This window comes from Neolamprologus multifasciatus, chromosome 11 (assembly GCF_963576455.1).
Source record: "Neolamprologus multifasciatus chromosome 11, fNeoMul1.2, whole genome shotgun sequence".
Taxonomy (NCBI): Eukaryota; Metazoa; Chordata; class Actinopteri; order Cichliformes; family Cichlidae; genus Neolamprologus; species Neolamprologus multifasciatus.
In genome coordinates this window covers 2,927,027-2,951,409 of record NC_140449.1, presented here as the reverse complement: position 1 = coordinate 2,951,409, position 24,383 = coordinate 2,927,027, and the positions used below count along the sequence as shown (strand labels likewise).

Genomic DNA, 24,383 nt, shown 5'->3' with positions numbered 1-24,383 from the left:
TTATCAATTGGTGCCTGAACCATACAGACAGAAATTCCGACACTATGGGAAAAGGGACAACCAAGTGTGTGTAGTTTATGTGTGAGAAAGGGTGCTTTTTGATAAAGAGTGTCAGGCTAGCAAAGTCAAAGATTTGGCACAGCTAAGGGAACTGGTGCTTTTGGAGGATTTTAATAAATGTTTGCCGGAGCATGTGGTGATTTATTTAAATGAACAAAAAGTTGAGTCTCTTGCAAACGCTGCTGTCTTGACAGATGAATTTGCCCTGACTCACAAGAGTGTTTATTCATCTCTGACACGTCAGGACCCTATTGTTTCCCCTGGCATGGGGAGGGCACGTTCACCTCAAGTTCCCCTGGCGCAGCCACACAGTTTTCAAGCCTTTTATCTCTAAAGGTTTTCTATCACTGACTGAGAAGAAGGGGGACAAAATTCCCATCACAATTTTAAGAGATGCTGGTGCAAAGTAATCTGTGGTGTGTCATGGTATAGTGCCTTTTTCTGACCAATCATACCGTGGCTCAGATTTGTTGGTGTGGGGAATAAAAATGAGTATGTTGTGCATGCCACTTCATACAGTTACTCTACTTTCCCCCTTGTCTCAGGCACAGCAGGTGGGGGTGATAGATCAGCAGCCAGTTGCTGGTGTTGATGTTTTTCTTGGCTGGGGAAAAGATGTTCCTTACCTAAACCTACCACACCTGAAACCACTGAAAACCCTACTGTAGATATCTTCGGTCATGCCCTCTCTGGGCTCAGTGCCTCTGCAATTTTTGCGGCATGTGTGGTTACTCGTGCCTAAAATTCCTGTCAAACTTCCTCCTGGAATAAGAAATTAATCTAGGCCAATGAGATACCAAATGACTTTTTCTTGGCAATAGACAGAGAACAGTTCATTAAAGCTCAGCAGTCTGATGTTACTTTGTCTGCCTGCCTGCCAGGCAACAAGCAACCTGTGTCGTACCTATTTGACAATGGTGTATTGCTACATAAGTGGTCCCCAGTGTCTAGAACATTGACTGTAGAAAACATGGACGACGCGACAGCTCCCCAAAAATGAAGCCAAAACGTCTCTATCGCCCCCTGGTGTCTGGCTGCAGTATAAGTCATAAACCCCGCCTCCTCCATGTTAGCGGATGGGACTGGGGTCAGACTAAAATAAATTTATTCTCCTTAGATAATTTTTTCCAAAGATTCTTTCTTTTGTTTTCAATAGTTCTCATCACGCTGATTGATGTTCAAGGGGTCTCCTTTCCCATAAGTTTGATTCTAATTCCTACCGCGGTGATGTTAAATTGGGGTGAAACGTCATCATAAGAGCTTTGACTGACAGCTGCAGTCACGGAGAAACTTGCGTATCTCTGTTCGGGAATAGCAGATAGAGCGTAGGCTCTGAGAGGACGCCCAGCGTTTACGCTACGAAAACACGACCGAGTGTTTTAACCTGACAGCCTGAGGTGTTTCTCAGTAAACTGGACTACCCGACAGAAGGACCCGAGGCCCCGCTGCACTTTTTCGGTAAGTTAAATGTGTTTGTAAGCTAATCCGTAACTACCGTCCTTAGCTAGCTCCTGAGACCTAGCTAGCTAAAATGAGCACTCAGCTGTCAGGGTTCGTTTAGCTGTGCAGGTGAATGAATTTACTAAAGAAATCAAGAGAAACGCCCCGGGCTGCTCAGTCACTAATTACTGTTACTGTACTTTTATTAGAAGTATTATACTGTAAAAACAACAGGCTGCACTCTGCTGCAGCTCCTGTGCAGAGCTGAATATTAAATATGTGCAAACAACAGCATGTTTTCAGTCTCTTGCCACATCTGTAAAGACAGTAACAATTTTTTTTAAAGCTTGTACTTCAGTAACTCCTCATTAATCAGGAACTATGGATTAAAGTACTGTAGTGTACTGTAATACTGAAAAAATGTAAGAGAAGAACTTCAGATCCTGAGTGTGTGAGGACAGAAGAATCAGCTTTATTTCAATATTGAGGGATAAAATTTATATCCAGGGCCGTTCAGAGAGGTTTAAAGGGGCAGGTGCTCAAAGTTAAAAAGGGGCACATTGAACCAGGCTGAATAACAACAACACACATTCATCAAGAATCTAATATGGGAAGGGCAGGGCTGTGTTGATCTGAGACTGTAGACATTAAAAAGTCCATAGGAGAGATGGTAGCTGATTAAACAAGCTCTGCCTGTGAATCACTCTTTGCTTCTCTTCTTCCTTCCATCCCATCATCTCATATATCACTCTCCACTTGCTGTCTATCTGAGAACAAGGCACAACTTGCTATTGCAATAAACTATAATCTAATTATCCACACCTAACAACTCTTGCACTTAATCTATAATAAAATGATGACAGAAAAATGTTATAGCACTGCCTTTAGTAGCCTCACACAGCTCCTACTGTTCCCTCCTCATGTCCTTACCAGACATGTCTGGACAATGTTATATCATGAGTAATATTTTTTTTAAAAATCCATCTAAATAAAACACACACATGGACGCACACACAGTGACGTTTTAGACCTTCTTCTGAATACTGTATATACTATGGGCATCACGGTGCTGATCCAGAATCCTTACATTATTATTTATTACTAGAGCTACAATAATAAAGCAATGAGGAGGGGGAAGTAATAAATATGAAATAATGTATTTATGATGATTCCATTTGTTTCACGATCCACTCTGTGCAGGGGCAAAGCTTATTACATTTTTAAACTGTAGAGATACAATAATTTTACTGCTGTAAAATCCAAATTTTGTCTTATTTAAAATATAAATCTAATATAATCTGCTTCTTAATGTATGTTCTTTAAAATACAGCGTGTGTTTTTTAATATATTATAATTATAAAACTGCATAATTATGTGGACATGCATATTAGATCGTTTTTTAGTGAAATATAATCTCCCCAGAAAGGCAGGAAAAGCCCGGAAACTTACTTTAAAACTAAACATGTTCCCTAAAACGGTGACAGAGCTACAGACCCATGACAGCCTTACACAGGTAGCCAGCAGCTATGACCAGCACTACCTGTGCAGTTAATAAAAGGACAGGTAATGTTTGTCACGCTGTTGCACACACAGCACGCTCGTTTGTTTCAACATACCAACGTGTCCGTAATAAGCCAATACTCCTGGGTGCTACACACTACAGTGTACGCTGTATACCTACTTACTGGTTTTGTCGCATCAGTCTGTGTCTCTGAGTTAACTTGTGTTTCTCCTACAGCTCCGGACCGCAAAAAATGCGCGTGCTCTTTGTGAGCTCATTCCCGGCTCGTTCTGCCGTCAAGGGCGATCATTGGTTAAATGCGATCATGTGACTGATGCAAGCCAGATCCTTTTATTTAGCAAAACTGTGATTAATAGTTAAATATTATTGTTGAGGGGCACAGACAGGACTCCGCACGCCCACACACATAAAAAAAATAATAATAATATTTTTTTTAAAAAGTTGCCTCAACAAAAGGGCACTTTGGGCACCCATCGGGAAAGGGGCGGGTGCTCAAGCCCCTCTAGCCCCCCCCCTCTGCACGTGCCTGTTTATATCTGAGTTTGATGGTTCTGTTGTCTTTGTGATTACAGGAGCTGCCCTCCGATTCAGACCTCAGCACCACCCAGTGACAGCAGACAGATCATCCAACATGTTCACATGTTAACTGCAAAATGAACTGATGAAAACAGTACAAAGGTTAAAGTACCACATGTGCTGTAGTGAAGGCTGCAGCTTTATTGATAAAGTTAAAGACAAAAAACAAAAGGATTAATCACTCATGTAACTGTGTCACTATATATATCAGCATTAACAGGACCTCAGTTTGGTGTTTCACAAAGCTGCTGATCTCAGACCTGCACAGCTTCTGTTTTAAACACTTGATGTACTCAGCTGCATGAAGAGCATATGAGATTTTCTCTAACACAATTAAATAAAACCTGATGAAGGTCAAAGGTCGTCACTTGTATGTTGAACTACAAACTTGTCATCTGGAATTCTTTCACAGTTTTTTGCAGATAGTGTGTTATTTACCATGAAGTGATTCAGAGTTATTCATACCAGAGTAACCAGAGAGGATCACATATTTTTAAATATATAACTTTCTACAGGACTGAATATAATATCTTTATGTAAAAGTCCGGCGCCTGAGCTTCAGTCTTCCTGGTGTTTCTTAAATGATGCCTCTTACAGCGGGTCAACAGAACTTCTGGCACAGGACAGCTGTGATGAAAGAAAGGGAAGAAGTTTCTCCAAACCTCTGGACCCAGAAACCCAGCTTGGTCCTGATGGTCTCCCTCACTAGTTTCTCTCCAGGGTGAATGTAGCTGTTGATATAATATGGACTCTATTATTAAATGAAAAGAACAAATTAGACTACACTACTGAAACGTTCTGCTGATGTTTTTAAAGTCTCCATGTTACCAGGATGTAGAGATTTAAACAGCTTTAGATCCATTACACTCACAGTCTTATGTTAAAATCTCAAAGGACAGCATTATATTTTTGATATTAACAGTAACTCTGGGCCTCTGTAGAGTGTGCAGCTGATCTCATCGCTGTCTAAAAATGGATAAAAAAAACACAAACAAAAAGAAGTCCTGAATCCTTCAATAACACAGACTATTAGAGTAGCAGGTGTGTAGCATCGCTAACTAGCTAGCAACAAGCCTCTAACACAGTGCATATGCTAGCGGCTAATCTAGCTAACGAATTAACAACAGAGTGATTTTAGAACTATAAGATGATGAGCTGTGTGTCTTTTTTATAACAGTGACATGGTTGTATTTACCTTAAATAAACGAGTCGTCAGTCGCGGTAAACCAGCAAAAAAACTCGAGCAGCCGGGCTACGTAAAAAGTGTAGGGGGGCGTGTTTGCGGTCACGTCCAGCGGGTGTGTGGGCGGGAGCGTTACACAGTCGCTCCACCTCAAGTCACTACTGCGCAGACTCTGGCTCCAAATTTGCAAGATGGCAGCCTCCACAAGCGGGGTATTTTGGCTTCATTTTTACACAATGGTAGGAGGCGGGGTTGCGTCGTCCATGTTTTCTACAGTCAATGGTCTAGAATGGGGTGTGACGCGATCACTCAGATTGTGGTACCAAAAGAGTACCGTCTACAAGTGTCCTTGCCCATGATAACCCCCTATCTGGCTATTTAGGAATCAGGAAAACTTATGACAGAGTTTCCCGCTTTTTTTGTTTTTTTGACCAGGGTTGAAATCTGAGGTTGCCAGGGTCTGTCGATCATTTTATCCACGACAAATGGTTGGTAAATGGCTTGAGCATTTCTTGAGAGGGAGAAATGCTTGATTTTATATCAGGGAGTGTTATGACCAGGGCTGCACATAAGTGGTCCGCAGGTACGGAGCCCCGCAGGGGACATGGGAGAAAAAAAAATTAAGACGGACTTTTGCGAGATCTCGCAAAACAAACTCGGGATCTCGCAAAAGTTTTGCGAGATCTCGCAAAACTAACTCGGGATCTCGCAAAACAAACTCGGGATCTCGCAAAACAAACTCGGGATCTCGCAAAACGTTTGCGAGATCTCGCAAAACTTTTGCGAGATCCTGAGTTTGTTTTGCGAGATCTCGCAAAACTTTTGCGAGATCCCGAGTTTGTTTTGCGAGATCTCGCAAAACTTTTGCGAGATCCCGAGTTAGTTTTGCGAGATCTCGCAAAAGTCCGTCTTAATTTTTTTTTCTCCCATGTCCCCTGCGGGGCTCCGTACGCAGGTGCGCATTCGCTGTCAAAAGAAAAGACGCGCACCAGATAAGAAGTTGGAACGCGCGTTTGTGTACATAAGATGTTCTGGAGGAGGACAGACATTTGTTCAGAACTCTTAAAGATGTTGAAGAAGCAATTTCCGTAAGCAATCACTCTGGTGTTCCTCCACCGCAAAAGAAGCACGTATTCTCAGAATTTCACATGAAAATATGTGACGCTGTTTTTTCTGATCACTGTCCTGTTGTGTTTGATATACTTTTATCTCTCCGCCATTTTACACCTCTTATTCCAACATGCCGTTGTCGTGTTTTTAACCCATCTGCAACAGAACAATTTTCTATTGCTTTTAAAACAGTTTTAAGAGCTCCCCTTGGCTTTGGTACTGAGGAAATGACATCTAATTTTTATGATGAATGCAAAACTGTCCTTGATGAGGTCGCTCCTTTTAAAACTATGAGCTCGAAACCACAATCAGACCCATGGATAAATAAGGCCACTCCTTCAGCCAGACAAGAGCGCAGGAAGGCTGAGCGTAAGTGGAAAAAAGATGGGCTGCAGGTGTCTTTTCTCATGTTGAGAGACAGTCAGGACATTGTAAAAGCAGAAAAGCCAAAGTTTTTTTCTAATGTATCTAAGGTGAGATCTTTTTTTATCTTTTAAAAACTTTGAATGGGCGATTCATGCTTTTATTACATCCCAGCTGGACTATTGTAACTCCTTTTATGCTGGAGTTAGCCAGACCTGCCTGGCAAGACTGCAGTTGGCCCAGAATGTTGCATCTCGTCTTCTGACACGCACTAAAAGATGTGAACATATTTCCCCGGTGCTCGCCTCTCTTCATTGGCTCCCTGTCGACTTCAGAATTCATTTTAAAATGTTACTCTTGACTTACAAAGCCCTGAATGGACAGGCTCCCAGGTATTTGTCTGACCTCTTGCAGCCTTATGCCCCCTTTAGATCTCTTAGATCAAGTGATCTTTTGCTTTTAGCCGTACCAAGGTCGAGGCTGGTTCATAGAGGCGATCGAGCATTTGCAGTTTTAGCGCCTAAGCTGTGGAATAATTTACCCCTACACATCAGACAGGCTCCTACTGTCAATCTTTTTAAATCTTATCTTAAAACACATTTGTATTTACTGACTTTTAATACAGTATGGGAGTTATTTGTTAATTCATATTGGATGTTTGCTATCAATATTATAAGTTGTTTTACTAGGTATTTTGTATTATTGTACAGCACTTTGGTCAACGTTCCTGTTGTAATGTGCTATATAAATAAATAAACTATAAACTATAAAATGCTGCAGCAAGAGTACTGCCAAAGACTAGAAAGAGAGAGCATATTTCTCCTGTACTGGCTTCTCTTCATTGGCTCACTGTTAAATCCAATACCAAATCTGAAATCCCTCTCCTCACATACAAGTTTTTCAATATTCAGGTCCCCTCTTATCTTAAAGACCTCATAACACCATATCACCCTATTAGAGCACATTGCTCTCAGACGGCTGGCTTACTTGTTGTTCCTAGAGTATTTAAAAGTAGAATGGGAGGCAGAGCCTTCGGCTTTCAGGCCCCTCTTCTGTAGAGGGACTACAAGGTTTTGAATTTTTTGCTTGGATTAATAATAATAATAAAAACAGTTTGGATTCGGGAAACAGACACACTCTCTACTTTTAGGATTCGGCTTAAAACTTTCTTTTTTGATAAAGCATATAGTTAGGACTGAGTTGGGTGACCCTTATTCCTCTCTTAGTTATGTTGTGGCAGTAAGCCTATTACAGGCTGCTGGGGCCTTCTATTGTGGACTGAGTGTTTACACCAGGGGTGTCCAAACTACGGCCCGCGGTCCATTTTTAATTGGCCCGCAAGAAATTTTATAAATACAATAGAATATGACCCGCACTTCAACTTTTGCTTGAGTGTATTGCACTTCTTACTTTTAACACTAGGGGGAGCTTCTGTTGATCAAGGCAGTTGCTCCACCAAAAAGGACAATCACAGAAGAAATTTACCCCAAGCTACTAATGATGGGATTTCCGGCTCTTTTTAGAGAGCCGGCTCTCTCGGCTCCGAACCGGCTCTTCGGGTTGTTTTGTTGCTTTCATTAATTTATTATTAACAATAATATAAAATTATGCACAAAAGGAATTACTAATGTAAAAAAAAGTGGTTTTATTTATATATGTTTATATATAAATATATGCCCGTGAGCCAGCTGTGCCAGAGTGACCGACCCCACCCCCGAAGTGGCCCGAGCGAGCCCCTAAGCTAAGCCTAATAACTTAAATAACAAGCTTGAAATTTACCCATCCCATTTTCCCCTTTATTGTTTTTTCTCTGTGCTGTAAATCTTCTGTCTAAGAAGAAAGCTGAGGCTGCTGTTCTGAGAATGAGCTACCAAAGCTTTTTCTAAATAAATCAAGAAAGATCCATTTATGGAAAGTTGTGATGAAGGCAGTTTTGTCTTTAATTATATTCAACAATATAACATATTTGACCACCTTTAATAGATTTTTCTAACTTTAATACACTAAAGTTAAGGCTCTATACCTCCTTTATTTTTATGTATGTGGCCCTCAGTGAAAAAGGTTTGGACACCCCTGGTTTACACCATGATACACCATTCTGCATTTAAGCATTAATATTATTAATCACTGCCTCTGTTCCACTTGGTGTCGTTTATCCCTAAGTAAATTTAAGTTTTGAACAAGTAATTAAAATATTTAAAATATTGTATAATTTCTTGGTAATTTTGTCAAAAAAAAAAAAAAGAAATAATATTTCCCAAGTATCTTACATTTTGGGGCACAAGCAGTATATATGGAGTATATAACTCCATATATACTCCACAATACTTATGGATAGCCTTCTATGCTATCAATAATAACAAATATTACTGAATGTAATTAATGAACAAAAATGTCATAGATATCAAATTATAATAAGAACAGAGATCACAATTTTTTTGTAATTTTGTATATTTGACTAAACTTTATTATTAATCTTTCAAACTAGATCATTGGTCTGACCAAGAAAACATGAGTCATAGATTACAGACTTATAGAAATATAACAGATTAAAAAACAAACCAAAAAAAAAAAAAACCACCCCCAAAACAACATTTTTCTTGACTCAACAACATGGACTGTAGTTGGTCTTCCACACAATACACATTGTCATATATTGACTCATCTCAAGCAATCTGCAAAGAGAAACAAGATTAATTAACTCCCTTTTTATGCATGTACATTATGAATGAATCAATTAAGAAAGCATTGCTTATCCCTACATTGCCATAGACAGGATCATTTGCGTAAATGTCAGGAGAAGGGATATGCTCCCTGTTCTTTTTCCTGCAGAAAGAATGCAAAAAAAACAACAACCATGTAATGTATTTACACATCTTTTCAAATCTTATTTTATCATGGTAGGATTTTGTTTGTTTGCAAACTGAGCTGAAGAATAATAAAACCTTTTTGTTCGGGCATTACAGAAGTTTGACAGGTCTCTCTGACTCTCTGGTGCTCTGAAAACTGTTGCTATATTTAGAGATTCTCCCACATACATGACTTACTTGTTTATCTGCAATGATTATGTTCATGACAACTTACCATTTTTTAACAACTCCCACTCCACTTCCTATCAAAATAATCAGCAAAATCACACCTGCTCCAGACGAGATAAAAATATTCTGCATGTTGTCTGTTGACAAAGAAACCATGTTAAGTATTTTTGTCGTGTAAAAATAGAGAGATCAATCCATCCTAAGTCTTTCTTACCATTAACAGGTAAAGAGAGCAAAATGTTGTCATATCCCAGCATGTTGTTTGCCAGACAGTGCACAAACCGTAAAGACCCAAAGTCTGTCTGCAGAGTCTCAATAGTAACAAAGCCATTTTTCTCTGCTTTGCTGCTTTGCAGGACTCTGTCACCAAGAACAAAATGTACCATGCTGGGAGGCTCGGACTCTACGATGCACTCACACTTTACCACGCCGTCCTCTGAAGAACACTTTGAGGAAGTCTTGATGTCAGGGCCATCTGTGAGGACATGAAATAAAAATGGAAGATAGCCATGCATTTATTATGTATGTTTGAATGAAAAAAAGTGTTTTGTAATTGAATTCATTCTAGTGTAACATAACGTGCATAACACGCTGAGGTGCAGGATCTGATTATCTGATTACCCCTTCTTCACTGATAGCAGTGCAGCACATACTACAGTATGTGGGGCATGTGTAAGTTGTGTGCAGCCACGGGCCAGTTGCAGACACACTGCTGGCCCTTTGCTGGAGCTGAACAGTGTCAGCCTAATGTGTACCTTAATCAAGCCATGTAATAACAACATGTGCAGTAACAAAATAGTGCAAAAGCAACATGACGAATCTCTTTTCAGAAATTACTCAATGTGCTCTAGACAAAATGTCACATTCACCCAATCATACACTTTTTCAACTGAGTGCTTCCTAACTACATTCATACACATTCATGCTCTTGACATGAAGACCGGAGGAACCAGGGATTAAACCACTAACTTCTGATCATTAGGTGACCCGCTCTACCTCTGAGCTACAGCCACTCAGTGGTAAACATGAGTAAACCCTCACTAGGTTGTGGATAAAGTGTATACTCACAAACCTGCATTTGAAACGTTGGCTACCATAGCAGTATAGTATTGCAACAGGGCATTTGGGTCTTCTAACTAAAATAGGAAATAGGAACATAAATAGTGCCATCATTGCCAGACCTGGCCCACATCTGGCTGACAGACACCCTGCCATGACACCAGTCAGTCAGAAGCGCCAGCTTGATGCCAGATCCGGACCAGACTTCTTTTCTATGAGCCTGGGCCACATACACCAAACCACAATCGTGCCACATAAACGGTGTCATCTACGCCAGGCCTCACCCATATCTGGACAACATACCACTTACCATACCAGAAGTCAGCCAGCAGTGCCAGCTTGACACCAGATCTGGGCTAGACCTGTCGGCTATGTTGGTTACTGCACCTATTTTATTTGTTTGCTTGTTTATATTGTAAAATACTGTATCGCCGATTTTGAATGCTTAAAAAAATGAAACTATTTACAGTGGTTGATACACTGTTAATGTACAGTATACTTACATCTTACTTGAAGTATCTTAGTTGTTTCCTGGTGCAGACCTCGATGGTATGTTATGTTGCATTTTAAAGGCTTGTTGTGATCAGAGCGGTTTGGGTGAAAGGTCAGAGTAGATGTTGAATTCCACTGGCCTTCATGAAGCTGCTGTGTTTGATCGTGCTGCTCTCCAGAGTGACTCCAGATGAAAGAAGGTGGATATTTGGGGCAGGAGTGAAACACGGAGCAGGATGCAGACACATTCTCACCCTCCTTTATCTCCTCTTGCACCGATAAATTAGGTTGACCTGTGTTAACAAAAAAGATTATGATCATAAACCCGAACTCCATCATGATGGTAAGTGTACTGTAATGGAAATACAAGTCCACTTAAACAGTATAGCTGCTGATGAGTTTTTTGTTTTCATTTTTGCCCATTCTCTTCCATACAGAGACACTTAACATCTAAATCCAAATCACCCAGTTTGACAAAAACTTTGCTATGCAAGGTTTTACATTAAACTTAAAGTAAGTCATAGCAATAAACAGGGTTAAATAATACTGATAAAAAAGTGCTCTTGCCATTAAATCAATTAGCAATTAAAAAAATGCTTTATTAAATCTTAGCTTTGAAGGAATAATTCAGTAAATTGAGAAAAGGCTGAGAAAGAAAAATAAAGCAAAATGTTCTAGAGCATTGCACATTCACACTAAAATATTTATTCAGCACTTATCAATATAATAAAACATCACGGTAAAAACACTGGAAACAAAGAGATAGTTACAAGAACTAGAAAATGTGGTGTTATTGTTAGTAGTACTTACTCACACTGACTAATTGTACTTACTCAATGAAATAGAGACTTTATCATTGATGTAGGAATACCGGCTGTGGCCTTTAATTTCAATCCGGAAATAAAAAGGCCATCCGTCACTTTGTTGAAGATTTTCAATCATCAGAGAACAATCCTTCTTGCTGAGATCTCCCAGTAGTTTTGTCCGATTCAGAAACGGATCCAAAATTTGAGATGCATCGGAATGACAGATGACTTGATCATTGTCACTGTACCAAATCCCTGTGAACTCGCTGACCTCATTTTTTGGACTAGGGAAGTCATAAGAACAGGGGATCACCACACATAATCCAAGGTGACCTTTTACTGAGGATGGCACCTTTACAGTCCAAGATGAAGCTTCCATTGGAGAAACTGTAATAAAATCCACAGTAAAATTTGATGAAGTTTGCTTCATCAAAGTACAGGAATAAGACAACCAGTGAAAGAAAGAGAGATTAGATGCATGGGAAAATACAGAAAAGATCATTTAATACTCACAAAATACTGGACAAAAAAGCAAAGCCATATGAAAAGAAAACCTGTTTAAGTTTACATCTTGTGAGAAATAAAGATTACAGATAAATTATCCATACCTTTAAAGCAAATGCACATTACGAACAAAGACAAAGACCACCGTAATGTCATCTTTTCTTGTCACTGTTACACACTCACATTTGTTGTTACTTTCATTTCCTTCAGAAGTGTGACTTGTGAGTCTCCAGTCTGCTTTTAATACCCAATACATACACTTTATCATGCACAAAACTTTTTTACCCTCATATACATATGGTTGGGACAGTTTTTTCTTATCTTTTTTTTAGAAGTACATTCTCAGTTGTTGTTTTTGTTGACATGACAGCTTGATCAACATGCCTTCTACTTTTGATTCCTTTTTGAGTCTCCTAAACACACCAGCTTTAAGGCCTTTTCCGATAGTTTAAGGTATTGTCTACACAGTAAATTCCCCAGTGTTAAATCAGCAGTGTTAAAGTGTATTTACTCTAATAGAGTCATTATAACGACAGCTGGATACCTGTCTAGATATGCAATGTAGTCTCAATTCTTTGGTTGTAAACCTTTTTTAATTGCTTATGTCTAATTCTCTGAAGTGTTTCTGTAGGGTACAGTCCCAATCAAAAGTTCAAGACCACTTGAAAAATGACAAAAATCATATTTTGCAACCAGCTCAACTCAAAACATGTTTTATTTTAGACTCTTTAAAATAGCAACCCTTTGCTTTGATTACTGCTTTGCACACTCTGGGCATTCTCCTTGTGAGGTTCATGAGGTAGTCATCTGAAATGGTTTTCCAACAGTCTTTTACCTCCACTCTCCGGTCCATTTCATCCCAAATCATCTTGATTGGGTTTAGGTCAAGTGACTCTGGAGGCCAGGCCATCTGGCTCACCACTCCATCACTCTCCTTGGTCAAACAGCCCTTACACAGCCTGGAGGTGTATGTGGTGCCATTGTCCTGTTTAAAAAGAAATAATGGTCCAACCAAATGCAAACTGTATGAGATGTCATGTTGCTGCAGGATGCTGTGGTAGCCATGCTGGTTCAGTGTGCCATCAATTTAAAAAAAAATCCCCAGCAGTATCACCAGCAAAGCATCCCCACACGATCACACCTCCTCTTCAATGCTTCATGGTGGGAACCACGCATGTAGAGACCATCGTTCACTTTTTCTGTGTCGCACAAAGACTCAGCGGATGCAACCAAAGATCTCAAATTTGGCCTAATCAGACTAAAGCACAGATTTCCACTGGTCTAATGTGCATTCTTTGTGTTTCTTGGCTCGAAAATTGTCTTCTCCTTGTTGCTTTTCCTTAGTAGTGGCTTCTCAGCAGCTATTTGACCATAAAGACCTGATTCACCCAGTCTCATCAGTTGATATAGACATGTGTCTGCTACTGGAACTCTGTGTGGCATTTATCTGGGCTCTAATCTGAGATGTTGTTAATTTGCAATTTCTGAGGCTGGTGACTTGGATGAATTTATCCTCAGCAGCAGAGGTGACTCTTGGTCTTCCTTCCTTTCTTCATGTGAGCCAGTTTCATTGTAGCACTTGATGGTTTTTGCGACTGCTCTTGTGGACACTTTCAAAGTTTTAGCAATTTTCCAGACTGATTGACCTTCAGTTCTTAAAGTAATAATGGACTGTCATTTCTCTTTACTTAGCTAATTAGTTCTTGCCATAATATGAATTCTAACAGTTGTTGAAATGGACTGTCAGCTGTGTACCAACCTAACTTCTGCACAATACAACTGACGGTCCCAAACCCATTAAGAAGGCAAGATGAACCCAGACAAGGCACACCTGTGAGGTGAAAACCATTTCAGGTGACTACATCATGAAGCTGATCAAAATAATTTTGATGTCTTCAGTATGTATCTACAATGTAGAAAGTAGCAAAAACAAAGAAGAATCATGAACAGCGAGATACACTTGACAGCACTTCACAGCCCTAAAGTGACCCTGACAACAGTGCAGCAACCCACTTCACTCTTAGTGTTAATGCTTTACTAATTTTAGATGAGCTCAAATAAAACATGATGTGAGAGACTGAGTGGTAAACATAATTAAAAAAGCAGAACAAATTGATTTGAACAAATTCATATGAACATGTGAATTTTAGCTGATGTGCAAAATCTTTGCAACAAAAAGACACTAAAGATGATGTTAATTACATTTTTTGTTTGGTTTTACTGGTTAATGTTTGCTGTTTTTAGTGCATGCTATGTGGACTGAGGATTAAACCTTTAAGAGACAGCTGCTGTAGAAAACAATCACAATCCCCACAGGCTGCGATTGGCAGATATGATGAGATGAGATAGCCTTTATTTGTCAGTTGCAGGTCTTTTGCCCACAACCAAGATGACAGATCTCCAACCGTACATACAATACACAAACATCACATTGGGGAGACAGGTCAGGCTAGGTAGCGAGGAAAAAAACATGGAAATGTGTAACACAGAAGGATAATACAGGAATGCACAGATATCAACACACCATAGTACAATAAACACAGACAGCAACATGGGAAAGAGTTCCAGTGTGTACATCTGATCTGGGATCGCTGCAATCTTCGACTGCGCCTCCAACTGACCCGATGTCATCCTCAGAGGGGAGGTAAGCGTTGGAGGTGGCGTTGGATCCGGGGTAGGGAGGGTGATGCGTCGGTGAGTGCTTATCAGTATCAGTATATGTATGTGTGTGCGTGTCCAGAGTTCAGCTGAGACAGTGTCCTTCGCCCTGCCAGGCTAAGTAAACAGTCTTCCAGCAAACCCAGGTGGCCTTGCATGGAACGGGAAGGAACAGACTCAACACAGTCGTTATCAGGCTCCAGCTTTGAGCCCACAGCTGGCGCCGAGGGGGTAGCCGGATTATGATGGTAATTTGTCTTTTGCAACAACTCAGGAGAATTTCAAAGCTGTTCTTTAACACTCCGACACTGGTCTCTCAATCTCCCGTTGGAGAACCGCGAGCTTCCCCATGATGTTATCAAACTTGCTGGTCTTGTCATTCTTTTGCTCAGAGAGCCGATTCTGAGAACTCACGACTGCAGTCAGCTGTTCCACGATGTAATCCAACTTTCGCTCAAAGGTTTTGTTCTGAGCAGGCCTCTCCTTGATGTAACCCAATATACGTTCAGAGGTGTTATTCTGAGTATTCACTGCAGCCGTAAGCGTCTCCAAGGTCTTAACCATGCTGCTCTCAATGAGCCCTTTCTGAGAAGTCACGCCTCGTCCCATCGTTTCAATCCCAGCGGGCAGCCTAGGGGGGGGTTTGAACAGCTGGTTCCGCTTTCTTAATTCTCCAATAAGCCAGGGCCAAGCCAGCTCCGATCAGCAAGAACCCTGTTATCATGGTTCAGAATAGGTAGATATCTTCAGCGTCCTCGATCGACAGTCCCGCCAGGCACACGATCCTCCATGTCTGCCACCCGTCCATCGTGTATCCGGCAGGGAAAGTCCCTCCAGGGCACTCGGTCTCTCCCGAGCCCAGACTTCTCGTTAAAGGGTGTCAATAACATTCAGAGACCAGTTGATCAAATCCATAATTCTCTTTAGGTTCTAGAAACAGACTGAGAGAGTGTCATGGTCCTGGGCCATGTTGGCCCAGCATTCTTAGTTTTCATGTATTCTTGTATTTTGTTCTTTATTTGGGCCGTGGTTCCTGGGTTGTTCTGTTAAGTTGTTCCTTATTTGATTTCCCCTTGTGACTTTTACCCCCTGTGTGCCCCTCTGTGTATCTGTGAGCCCTCGTCTCCCCTCGTCTCCCCTTGTGTTGCATTCAATGTTTTCCCCAGCCCGTTATGTCTGTGCTCTCTCTCTCTCCTCCTGTCTGAACCTCTGTGTACTTCCTGTTTTACTTTGACAGTCTCTCGTCAGTATGCGTCATGTTGTGTTACTCCTGCCCTGTCTCATTACAATTATCTGTGTCAGCTGTGTTCCCCGTGTGCTCCCACTTCCCTCGTTAACCCTCTGTGTATTTAGGTCAGCGTCTCCCTCAGTTCTGTGTCGTGTTCTCCCTCATGCTGTGTGCGATTCTGTGCTTTTGAGTTCAAGTGCTGTCCCTGTGAGTTTGCGTTTGGGTCCAATTCCTGCCTGCCACACAACCGAAACATGACAGAAGAACGCGACCAAGACATGGACCCAGCAGCTCACAATCCCTCCGCCGAGCTCCGGGCAGATTTAATTTACATGATGGAATATCATTGCCAAGAGTGGGTAGCGTTACCAGCTCCTGAATACCAGGAGTTGTTAGCCACTCGCTTACAGCGGATGGTTTCCGGACTCCCCTGGCTATTCGGCTTGCTACACCCCCTCATTCACGACTTCCTTGTCTCCACCGTACGTATCCGCCCGGAGCTGCCTCTCCAGTATGAAGAGTCGGAGGACGTTCGGCCTGGTCCGCTGGAGGATTCGTGGCCCGGCTTGTCTCTTCCCCCTTCTTGGCGAAAACAGCGTTCACGCCGCCGTCGCCCCAGTACAGCTGAGCTGGCTGCACCCGTGGGAGAGAGTGACTGTATGTCACACACTCAGCCCAAGTTTTCTGATCCCTGTATGTAAAACTGTCATGGCTGGGTCTGTGACCCAGCATTTTAAGTTCATTATATATTGTGTATTTCTGTTTTTGGTATGGGGATATGTTAAGTTCTTGTTTATGCATTATTAGTTAGAACTTGAGTCTTTGTGTTTTGTCATTTATTGTTTGGGTTAAGCTCATCTACCTCTCTTGAACCCCTAAGTTGTTCAGCCTTAGTTTTGTTTATTGGATCTCCTCATTTTCCCTTCCCCTGGATCTTAGTCTCATTTGCCCTTTGTGTTCCACGTCCCATGTTGTCAAGCCCATGTTGTCAAGCCCATGTTCATTTCATTTCATTCATTTATGTGTTCATTTTCAGGCACAACAAATACCTATATTGAACATAAAATGCACAAAACAAAAAACAAAAATTGCCTGAAAAAGGAGTGGGACGAAGAAAACTTATTAAATCCCACCCCTATACTGACTCATCAACAAAAACAATAAACTTCCCGCAGCTACGCCCATCATTGCATACAAACCCTTCAACAGCCCCGGGCACATACAAGCATCTCAACGGCAGCTCGCAAACAACAATTAGAGCCTTCATAACTGAATACAGAATATATAAATTATAAATTGCATTACCACAGGTAACAGGCAGTAATAATTACAAGTAACAAACACACATACATATACATACATACATACATACATATTTATCTACACACACATGCACGTATATATACATACATACGCACACTCTTCTTTTTTTTTTTCTCTTGGAATCCATACCAGCAATGGTAAGAGAACAGACGTTACAGAGCACACTAAAAACCATCATTGATACTGTGACCAGACCAACTGTTTGTAGAGGAATTTAAATCTGTGAATATTTTTGCATTGCTTCAATTGTAAACTCAGACTGTTCCAGATTTTCACACCACATACAGACACACAAAAACCTTTACGGGTTGTTCGAGTTCTGGGTAATTTGAATTCTCCGAAGCCTCTCACATTATAAACCTTTTCTCGAATTTCAAATCTAGTTTGTAAATTTGCCGGTAGAAGTTTAGTAAAAGCTTTATACAAAATTATGGATGTATTGTAATTAACCAGATCCTGGAATTTAAGTAACTTTGCCTGAAGAAAGAATTTGTGAGTATGATCTAGATAACCAGCCTTGTGAATAATACGCAGTGCTCGTTTCTGTACTGTGACTAATGGATTAGTTGTATTTTTATATGTGTTTCCCCACACTTCCACACAATATGTAAGATATGGAAGAACCAGGGTACAGTACAGAGTACGAAGTGCATCTTTATCAAGGTATGGTTTCACTTTGTTCAAAACTGCGAGGCTTCTGGAAATTTTGGTTTTTATGTGTCTGACGTGGGGTTTCCATGAAATTTTGTTATCAATTACGACTCCCAAAAATTTGTTTTCACTCACATTATCAATTGGTACACCTTCAATGATAATTGGTAATTCTATATTATATTTTAAATTACCAAAAAACATTGCTTTAGTTTTATTTATATTTAATGATAATTTATTTATATCCATCCATTTTTTAAATAATTTTAGCTCCCTGTTTACGGTCATTACAAGATCAGTATAATCATCGCTACTGAAAAATATGTTGGTGTCATCTGCGAACAGTATGAGTTTAAGTACTTGAGAAACATCAAAAATATCATTTATGTATACATTGAAAAGTTTTGGTCCCAACACTGACCCTTGGGGAACACCACATGTAATACCAAGTTTCTCTGAATGGTAATGCCCTATGCTAATATATTGTTCCCGACCCGTTTGGTAACTTTTTAACCAGTTACCAGCTTTCCCTCGAATACCATATCTTTCCAATTTATCCAATAAAATTGAGTGATTGATTGTGTCGAAGGCCTTTTTGAGATCAACAAAAATACCAACTGCATATTTATTTTTATCCAGTGTATCAGTAATTTCTTCTACTGCCTCAATTATCGCCATTGAAGTGGTTCTTTGCGTTCTGAAACCATACTGACCAACATTAATTATTTGATGTTTTTCAAGGAATTTTTCTAATCTTGAATTAAAAAGTTTTTCTAGAATTTTTGAGAATTGAGGCAGTAGAGAAATAGGCCTATAATTGGTAAAACTGTGTTTGTCATTACTTTTGTATAGTGGTATTACTTTCGCAATTTTCATTTTTTTTGGAAAACAACCGGACTGAAATGATAAATTACAGACATATGTTAAGGGACTAGCAATATTCAGAATAACCTGTTTAACTACAGACATATTTATGTCATGATAATCCATTGAAGACTTACTTTTACATTTTAATGTGATATTTATTACTTCTTGCTCATTTGTAGCTGAGAGGAACAGTGAAAAGGGATTTGATTTTATATTACTGATATTTTCATTTTCATGACACGGGATGTCCGCTGCTAGTTCAGGGCCAACATTTATGAAGAATTTATTAAACCCATCGACAATATTACTCATGTTGTGATTTTCACCATTTGCATCAATGAAACATTCAGGATATGATGTTCCAGAAGATCCTTGTTTAATTAAGTTGTTTAACACATCCCAAGTTGGTAAATGGCCTGTATTTATATAGCGCTTTACTAGTCCCTAAGGACCCCAAAGCGCTTTACATATCCAGTCATCCACCCATTCACACACTGGTGATGGTAAGCTACAATGTAAGCTTGGGCGCACTGACAGAGGTGAGGCTGCCGGACACTGGCGCCACTGGGCCCTCTGACCACCACCAGTAGGCAACAGGTGAAGTGTCTTGCCCAAGGACACAACGACCGAGACTGTCCAAGCCGGGGCTCGAACCGGCAACCTTCCGATTACAAGGCGAACTCCCAACTCTTGAGCCACAATCGCCCCTAGTTCCTTTTATATTGTTTTTATTTTCATATAATCTTCTTCTATAATAAAGTTGTTTGCTCGTTCTTATAATATCAGTCAATTTATTTCTATATGCTTTATATCTTTGTTCCACTTCTTTTGTTTTTACTTTGATGAACTGTTTATACAGATTGTTTTTCTTTTTACAAGCATTAATAATTCCTTTTGTGAACCAAGGACTTTTTATCTTTTTTTTCTTTGTCATGTGTTCGTTTACAGGACAATGTTTATTGTACAACATGGTAAAAATATCTAGGAAATTATCATAAGCCTTGTCCACATCTGACTCTTCATACACCGAACTCCAATCTTGTTGTGCTAAATCGAAATTAAAGGCATGAATTGCTTCTTCATTTATTATTCGCTTTGCTATCGTAATCTTGGTATCTATTTTTTTTTAAATCACAGTCACACAAAGTAAAAACTGGTAAGTGGTCAGTTATGTCACAGACAAGCAGGCCACTATTAATTTGGAAATCCATGACATTAGTAAAAATGTTGTCAATAATAGTGGCGCTATGTGATGTTATTCTGCTTGGCTTTGTTATTGTTGGATATAGTGATAAGCTGTACATCGTGTCAGTAAAGTCATCAATGGCTTTTAACCTTGTTGGGTTTAGCAAATCAATATTAAAATCACCACAGATGAATAGTAATTTTTGGTTCACCGAAGCAAACGTTTTTTCTATCCATTCATAAAAAGTGTCAATACTTGAACTGGGTGTCCGATATATGCAACTTATTATAACATTTCTCTTTTTTTCATTCATGATCTCAATAGTCAAACATTCCAAAATTCCATCAATAGCCATAGGCATAGTTGTTACAACATTATATTTTATAGAGTTATGAACATATATAGCAACCCCGCCGCCCGCCTTATTTAATCTATTCATGTATTTTAAATCATATCCATTCAAACAGAAATCTATTCCTTTATCAACATTGAACCAAGTTTCAGTGATGGCTATAACACTAAAGGGGTGAGAAAATTGTTGCAAGTAGTCCTTAATGAAATCAAAATTAGAGTACATACTTCTGCTGTTAAAGTGAATTAATGAGAGCTTCCCGTCTAGGTTAATTTTTTTTTCATATTGTTCCTGTGTGAAATAATTACAATTTTTAACAAAAAAAGAAAGAAAATTACTTTCAGAATCTATTTCTGGATCTATTATATTTTGCTCCTTATATTCACAATCTAGATCAATTACTTTCTGTTGAAGAATTAATTTCAACGTGTCCATGTCATTTCCTGGTGTAATTGATACATTGGTGTCAGTTATACTTGTCCAGATCCTCCATGTTCCTCACTATCAATACTTTTGCCTCTTCTGGTGTCCTGTTTAGCTTAATGAAAATCTTACAGTTTGTTACCCATGTATGTTGTATTTTACCGTTAATGTTGTCAAACCCATGTTGTTTGGTCTGTCTCATCATGTTACCTGTTTTATTTTGAAAGAGCCCTCCGTTCTTTGTTCATTGCATTTAGTTTCACTTCCCCTGTCCTGTCATTAGGTTATGTGTGGCAGCTGTGTCCTCATGTGTCTCCACTTCCTCTGCTCACCTCATGTGTTTATTTAGTCCTCAGTCTTGCTGTGTTCAGTGTCGCGTCGTCTGTGTTATCTCACCTACCCCTTGTCACAGTTTCCTAGCCATAGTAAGTCGTTGTTTAGTCATAGTCTAAATCTCAGAGTCATAGTTTCCCAGTCTATGTTCAGGTTTTCCCTCAGTTATTTTGTTGTTTTTATTTTTTCCGTGAGTTTTTGGCCCTAAATAAAGGCTCACTTTTTGTTAAGTCAAGTTTTGTGTCCTCGCCTCTGTCTGCTCTTGGGTCCTCTACTCACTCCACACGGTCTGCCCCAGCAGTCCGTGACAGTAAAACCATTTTTGTAGGTGATAAATTGGACAGAAATCAATCTCAAAATCACCTCAGTCTAAATACCAAACAACTTCATGTTGACTGTTGGGACAATGTAGATGAGTCATGATTACTGTGAATCCTGTGACTGTGGCAGAAGCTGTAAAAAAAAAAAAATAGATTATATTCAATTTAATTTTATATGTAACACAACTTCACATTTGGTGCTGAAACTAAATCCTGTTACATATCACAGTGCAAAAATACTGACAATTTTTCTGTTCAGGTTTAGTTCTATACTCTTTCTTTATGATACAATGATTTTCTTGAATCATCAAATGTACTGATAACGTCACACTTACATTTTACTTTAAGGGTCTTGGATGTTTCTGGATGCTTTCCTCCGTGGTATGTAACTCTGCATTGTAAAGGTCGGTTGTGATCAGTGTGGTTTGAGTAGATGTTGCTTTCCACTGGCCATTTTGAAGCTTCTGTGTTTGAAGGTGTTGCTCTCCAGAGTGACTCCAGTGGAAATCAGGCGGATATGTGGGGCAGGAGTGAAACACAAGGGCGATTGTGTTTGTTGCACCCTCAGAGAGACATGACTCCATTCTCCTTTTTCTTGCAACTTTATTCTCCTCAGTTCAGTTTGGAGGTTACAGGCAGGATAGCGCATCATCAGCAAAACATCGCTCCCTCACGTCTCAGACACTATTTTTTTTCTGCGCTTACTGATGACATCACACATCTGAACTCTGACCTCCTGGAGCCAGTAAACTACAAAAATTAACTAGAAATGTATCCAAAAACAAAAACAGAGCAAGATTCAGACACATTTTCATCCTCATTTACCTCCTCTTGCACAAAGAAATCAGTGGGATTTGGATCATCTGTGTTAACAAGATTATGAAAAATGCAACATGTTAGTTAGCACACTGGGTAACTGCCGCTATGTTTTATCAAGATTACAATTATGACCTTGCCCATTTCGTGTTTAAGAACTTTGTTAACAAAATATAAAAACATTTTGATATTCACACAAAGATACTACTGAGGTCACACACAATACAGAAGCATCACCTACAAACATTCCAAGGAAATATGTGGGAAAAGTAATAAAAGTATTGCATACTTTGTTTGAGTTGCTGTCCACAGAAAAAAAACTATATAAATAAATAGATAAATAATGTTGGTTAAAAATATAACAGGAAAAGAGTCTGGGCTTTATTTCTGGTGCTTTTTTTCCCATGTTTGTACATGTTTCCTTATTAAATTGCATTTTTCCAGAATTTTGGTTTTCAGTTTAACTTAAGGCTGAATATATATATATATATATATATATATATATATATATATATATATATATATATATATATATATATATAATTTTTTTTTAAACAACCAAAATTAATAGCACAAATGAAAGACAAGTAAACACATCTGAAACCCAGTGAATATGTATTAACTGACAACCAGTCTTTCCAGGCTATAGTTTGTCACTCTGGAATTTCTGAAAGAAAACCTGTGACGCAAGCCATAGAAACCAAGACTGCTCAAAAATATTGACATAAAAGTGCTTTTATGGGTTGATTTGCTGATTTGCACAAATGTTTTATTAAGTTTTAGATTTGAATGAGACAGTTACCATCATTAAAAAAATTGCTCATCAAATTACTGCCCAATTTTCCAGAACACCGCACCCTGACTTCACACTGTTCACTTATCTGTTACTGGTGGAAATGAATCCAGTCAGACCCGAGACAGGAAAACTACAACTGATCAGAAATGCAGAATTCTAAACCTCAAATATCAACACTGGAAATAAAGAAAGGATTATGAGAAATACAAATACAAAGTGTAAGTTTACTTTTATTTGTTCCCTCCAATTTGTTGACTTTACTTACCCATCACTGAAATGGAGACTTTGTTATTTCTGTAAGAAGCTCTGTCGTAACCTTCAATTTCAATCCTGAAATAAAAAGGTCCTCTGTCATCTTGTTGAAGCTTTTCAATCATCACAGAGCAGTTCTTGCTGGCATCTCCAAGAAGCAGGCACGTGCAGAGGGGGGGGGGGGGCTAGAGGGGCTTGAGCACCCGCCCCTTTCCTGATGGGTGCCCAAAGTGCCCTTTTGTTGAGGCAACTTTTTAAAAAATATATATTATTTCTTTTATGTGTGCGTGCGGAGTCCTGTCTGTGCCCCTCAACAATAATATTTAACTATTAATCACAGTTTTGCTAAATAAAAGGATCTGGCTTGCATCAGTCACATGATCACATTTAACCAATGATCGCCCTTGACGGCAGAACGCGCTGGTTACGAGCCGGGAACGAGCTCACAAAGAGCACGCGCATTTTTTGCGGTCCGGAGCTGTAGGAGAAACACAAGTTAACTCAGAGACACAGGGCCTTTCTCAATATGCGTACTTGTGCGTACTTGCGTTCTCGTGTACTCGTGATACGTCATCAGTCGGAGACCAAGTACTGTTCCAATTCGAAGTACGCATCAAGCCGAGAACGCGAAAAAGTCCCGGATGTGTTCTCGCTCCGCCCGTTTTATCGAGCATGCATCGGTGGTGACTTGTGTGGACTTGGTACAGCTAAATATCCCAGAATGCATTTCGTCCAAAACTCAAACGCGGCAATGGCGGACGAGCGGGGCGAAAAACGTTTAAATATTACTCTTTCTGGGTCACAAAATAAACTTTTAAGTTCTTTTCAAGCGAGAATGTAGCTGTGTAAACTTCGAATATCTGCTCAGTTTATCAAGATATCATATATTTCCAAACGAGCTCCGAGCTGGCGGGTCACAGACGTCTCCGACGAGACGTCTGTGACCCGCCAGCTCCATAGCAGACAGCGAGGTCGAGGATTATTACAGCCGGCGAGAACAGCGGACTCCCGGCACATCGTTTTCA

At 39.7% G+C, this 24,383-nt stretch overlaps 1 protein-coding gene across 1 annotated transcript; it reads right to left on the bottom strand.

Moving 5' to 3' along the window:
- Positions 1-9,129: 9,129 nt before the first annotated feature.
- LOC146507596 (myelin-associated glycoprotein-like) lies at positions 9,130-12,151 on the bottom strand. The gene is made up of 4 exons (XM_085178376.1): positions 11,677-12,151; positions 10,855-11,136; positions 9,507-9,776; positions 9,130-9,429 (listed from the first exon to the last, which is right to left on the bottom strand). Exons 1-4 carry the CDS (start codon positions 12,149-12,151, stop codon positions 9,335-9,337), a joined length of 1,122 nt encoding a protein of 373 aa, XP_085034502.1. The 3' UTR covers positions 9,130-9,334.
- Positions 12,152-24,383: the final 12,232 nt, after the last annotated feature.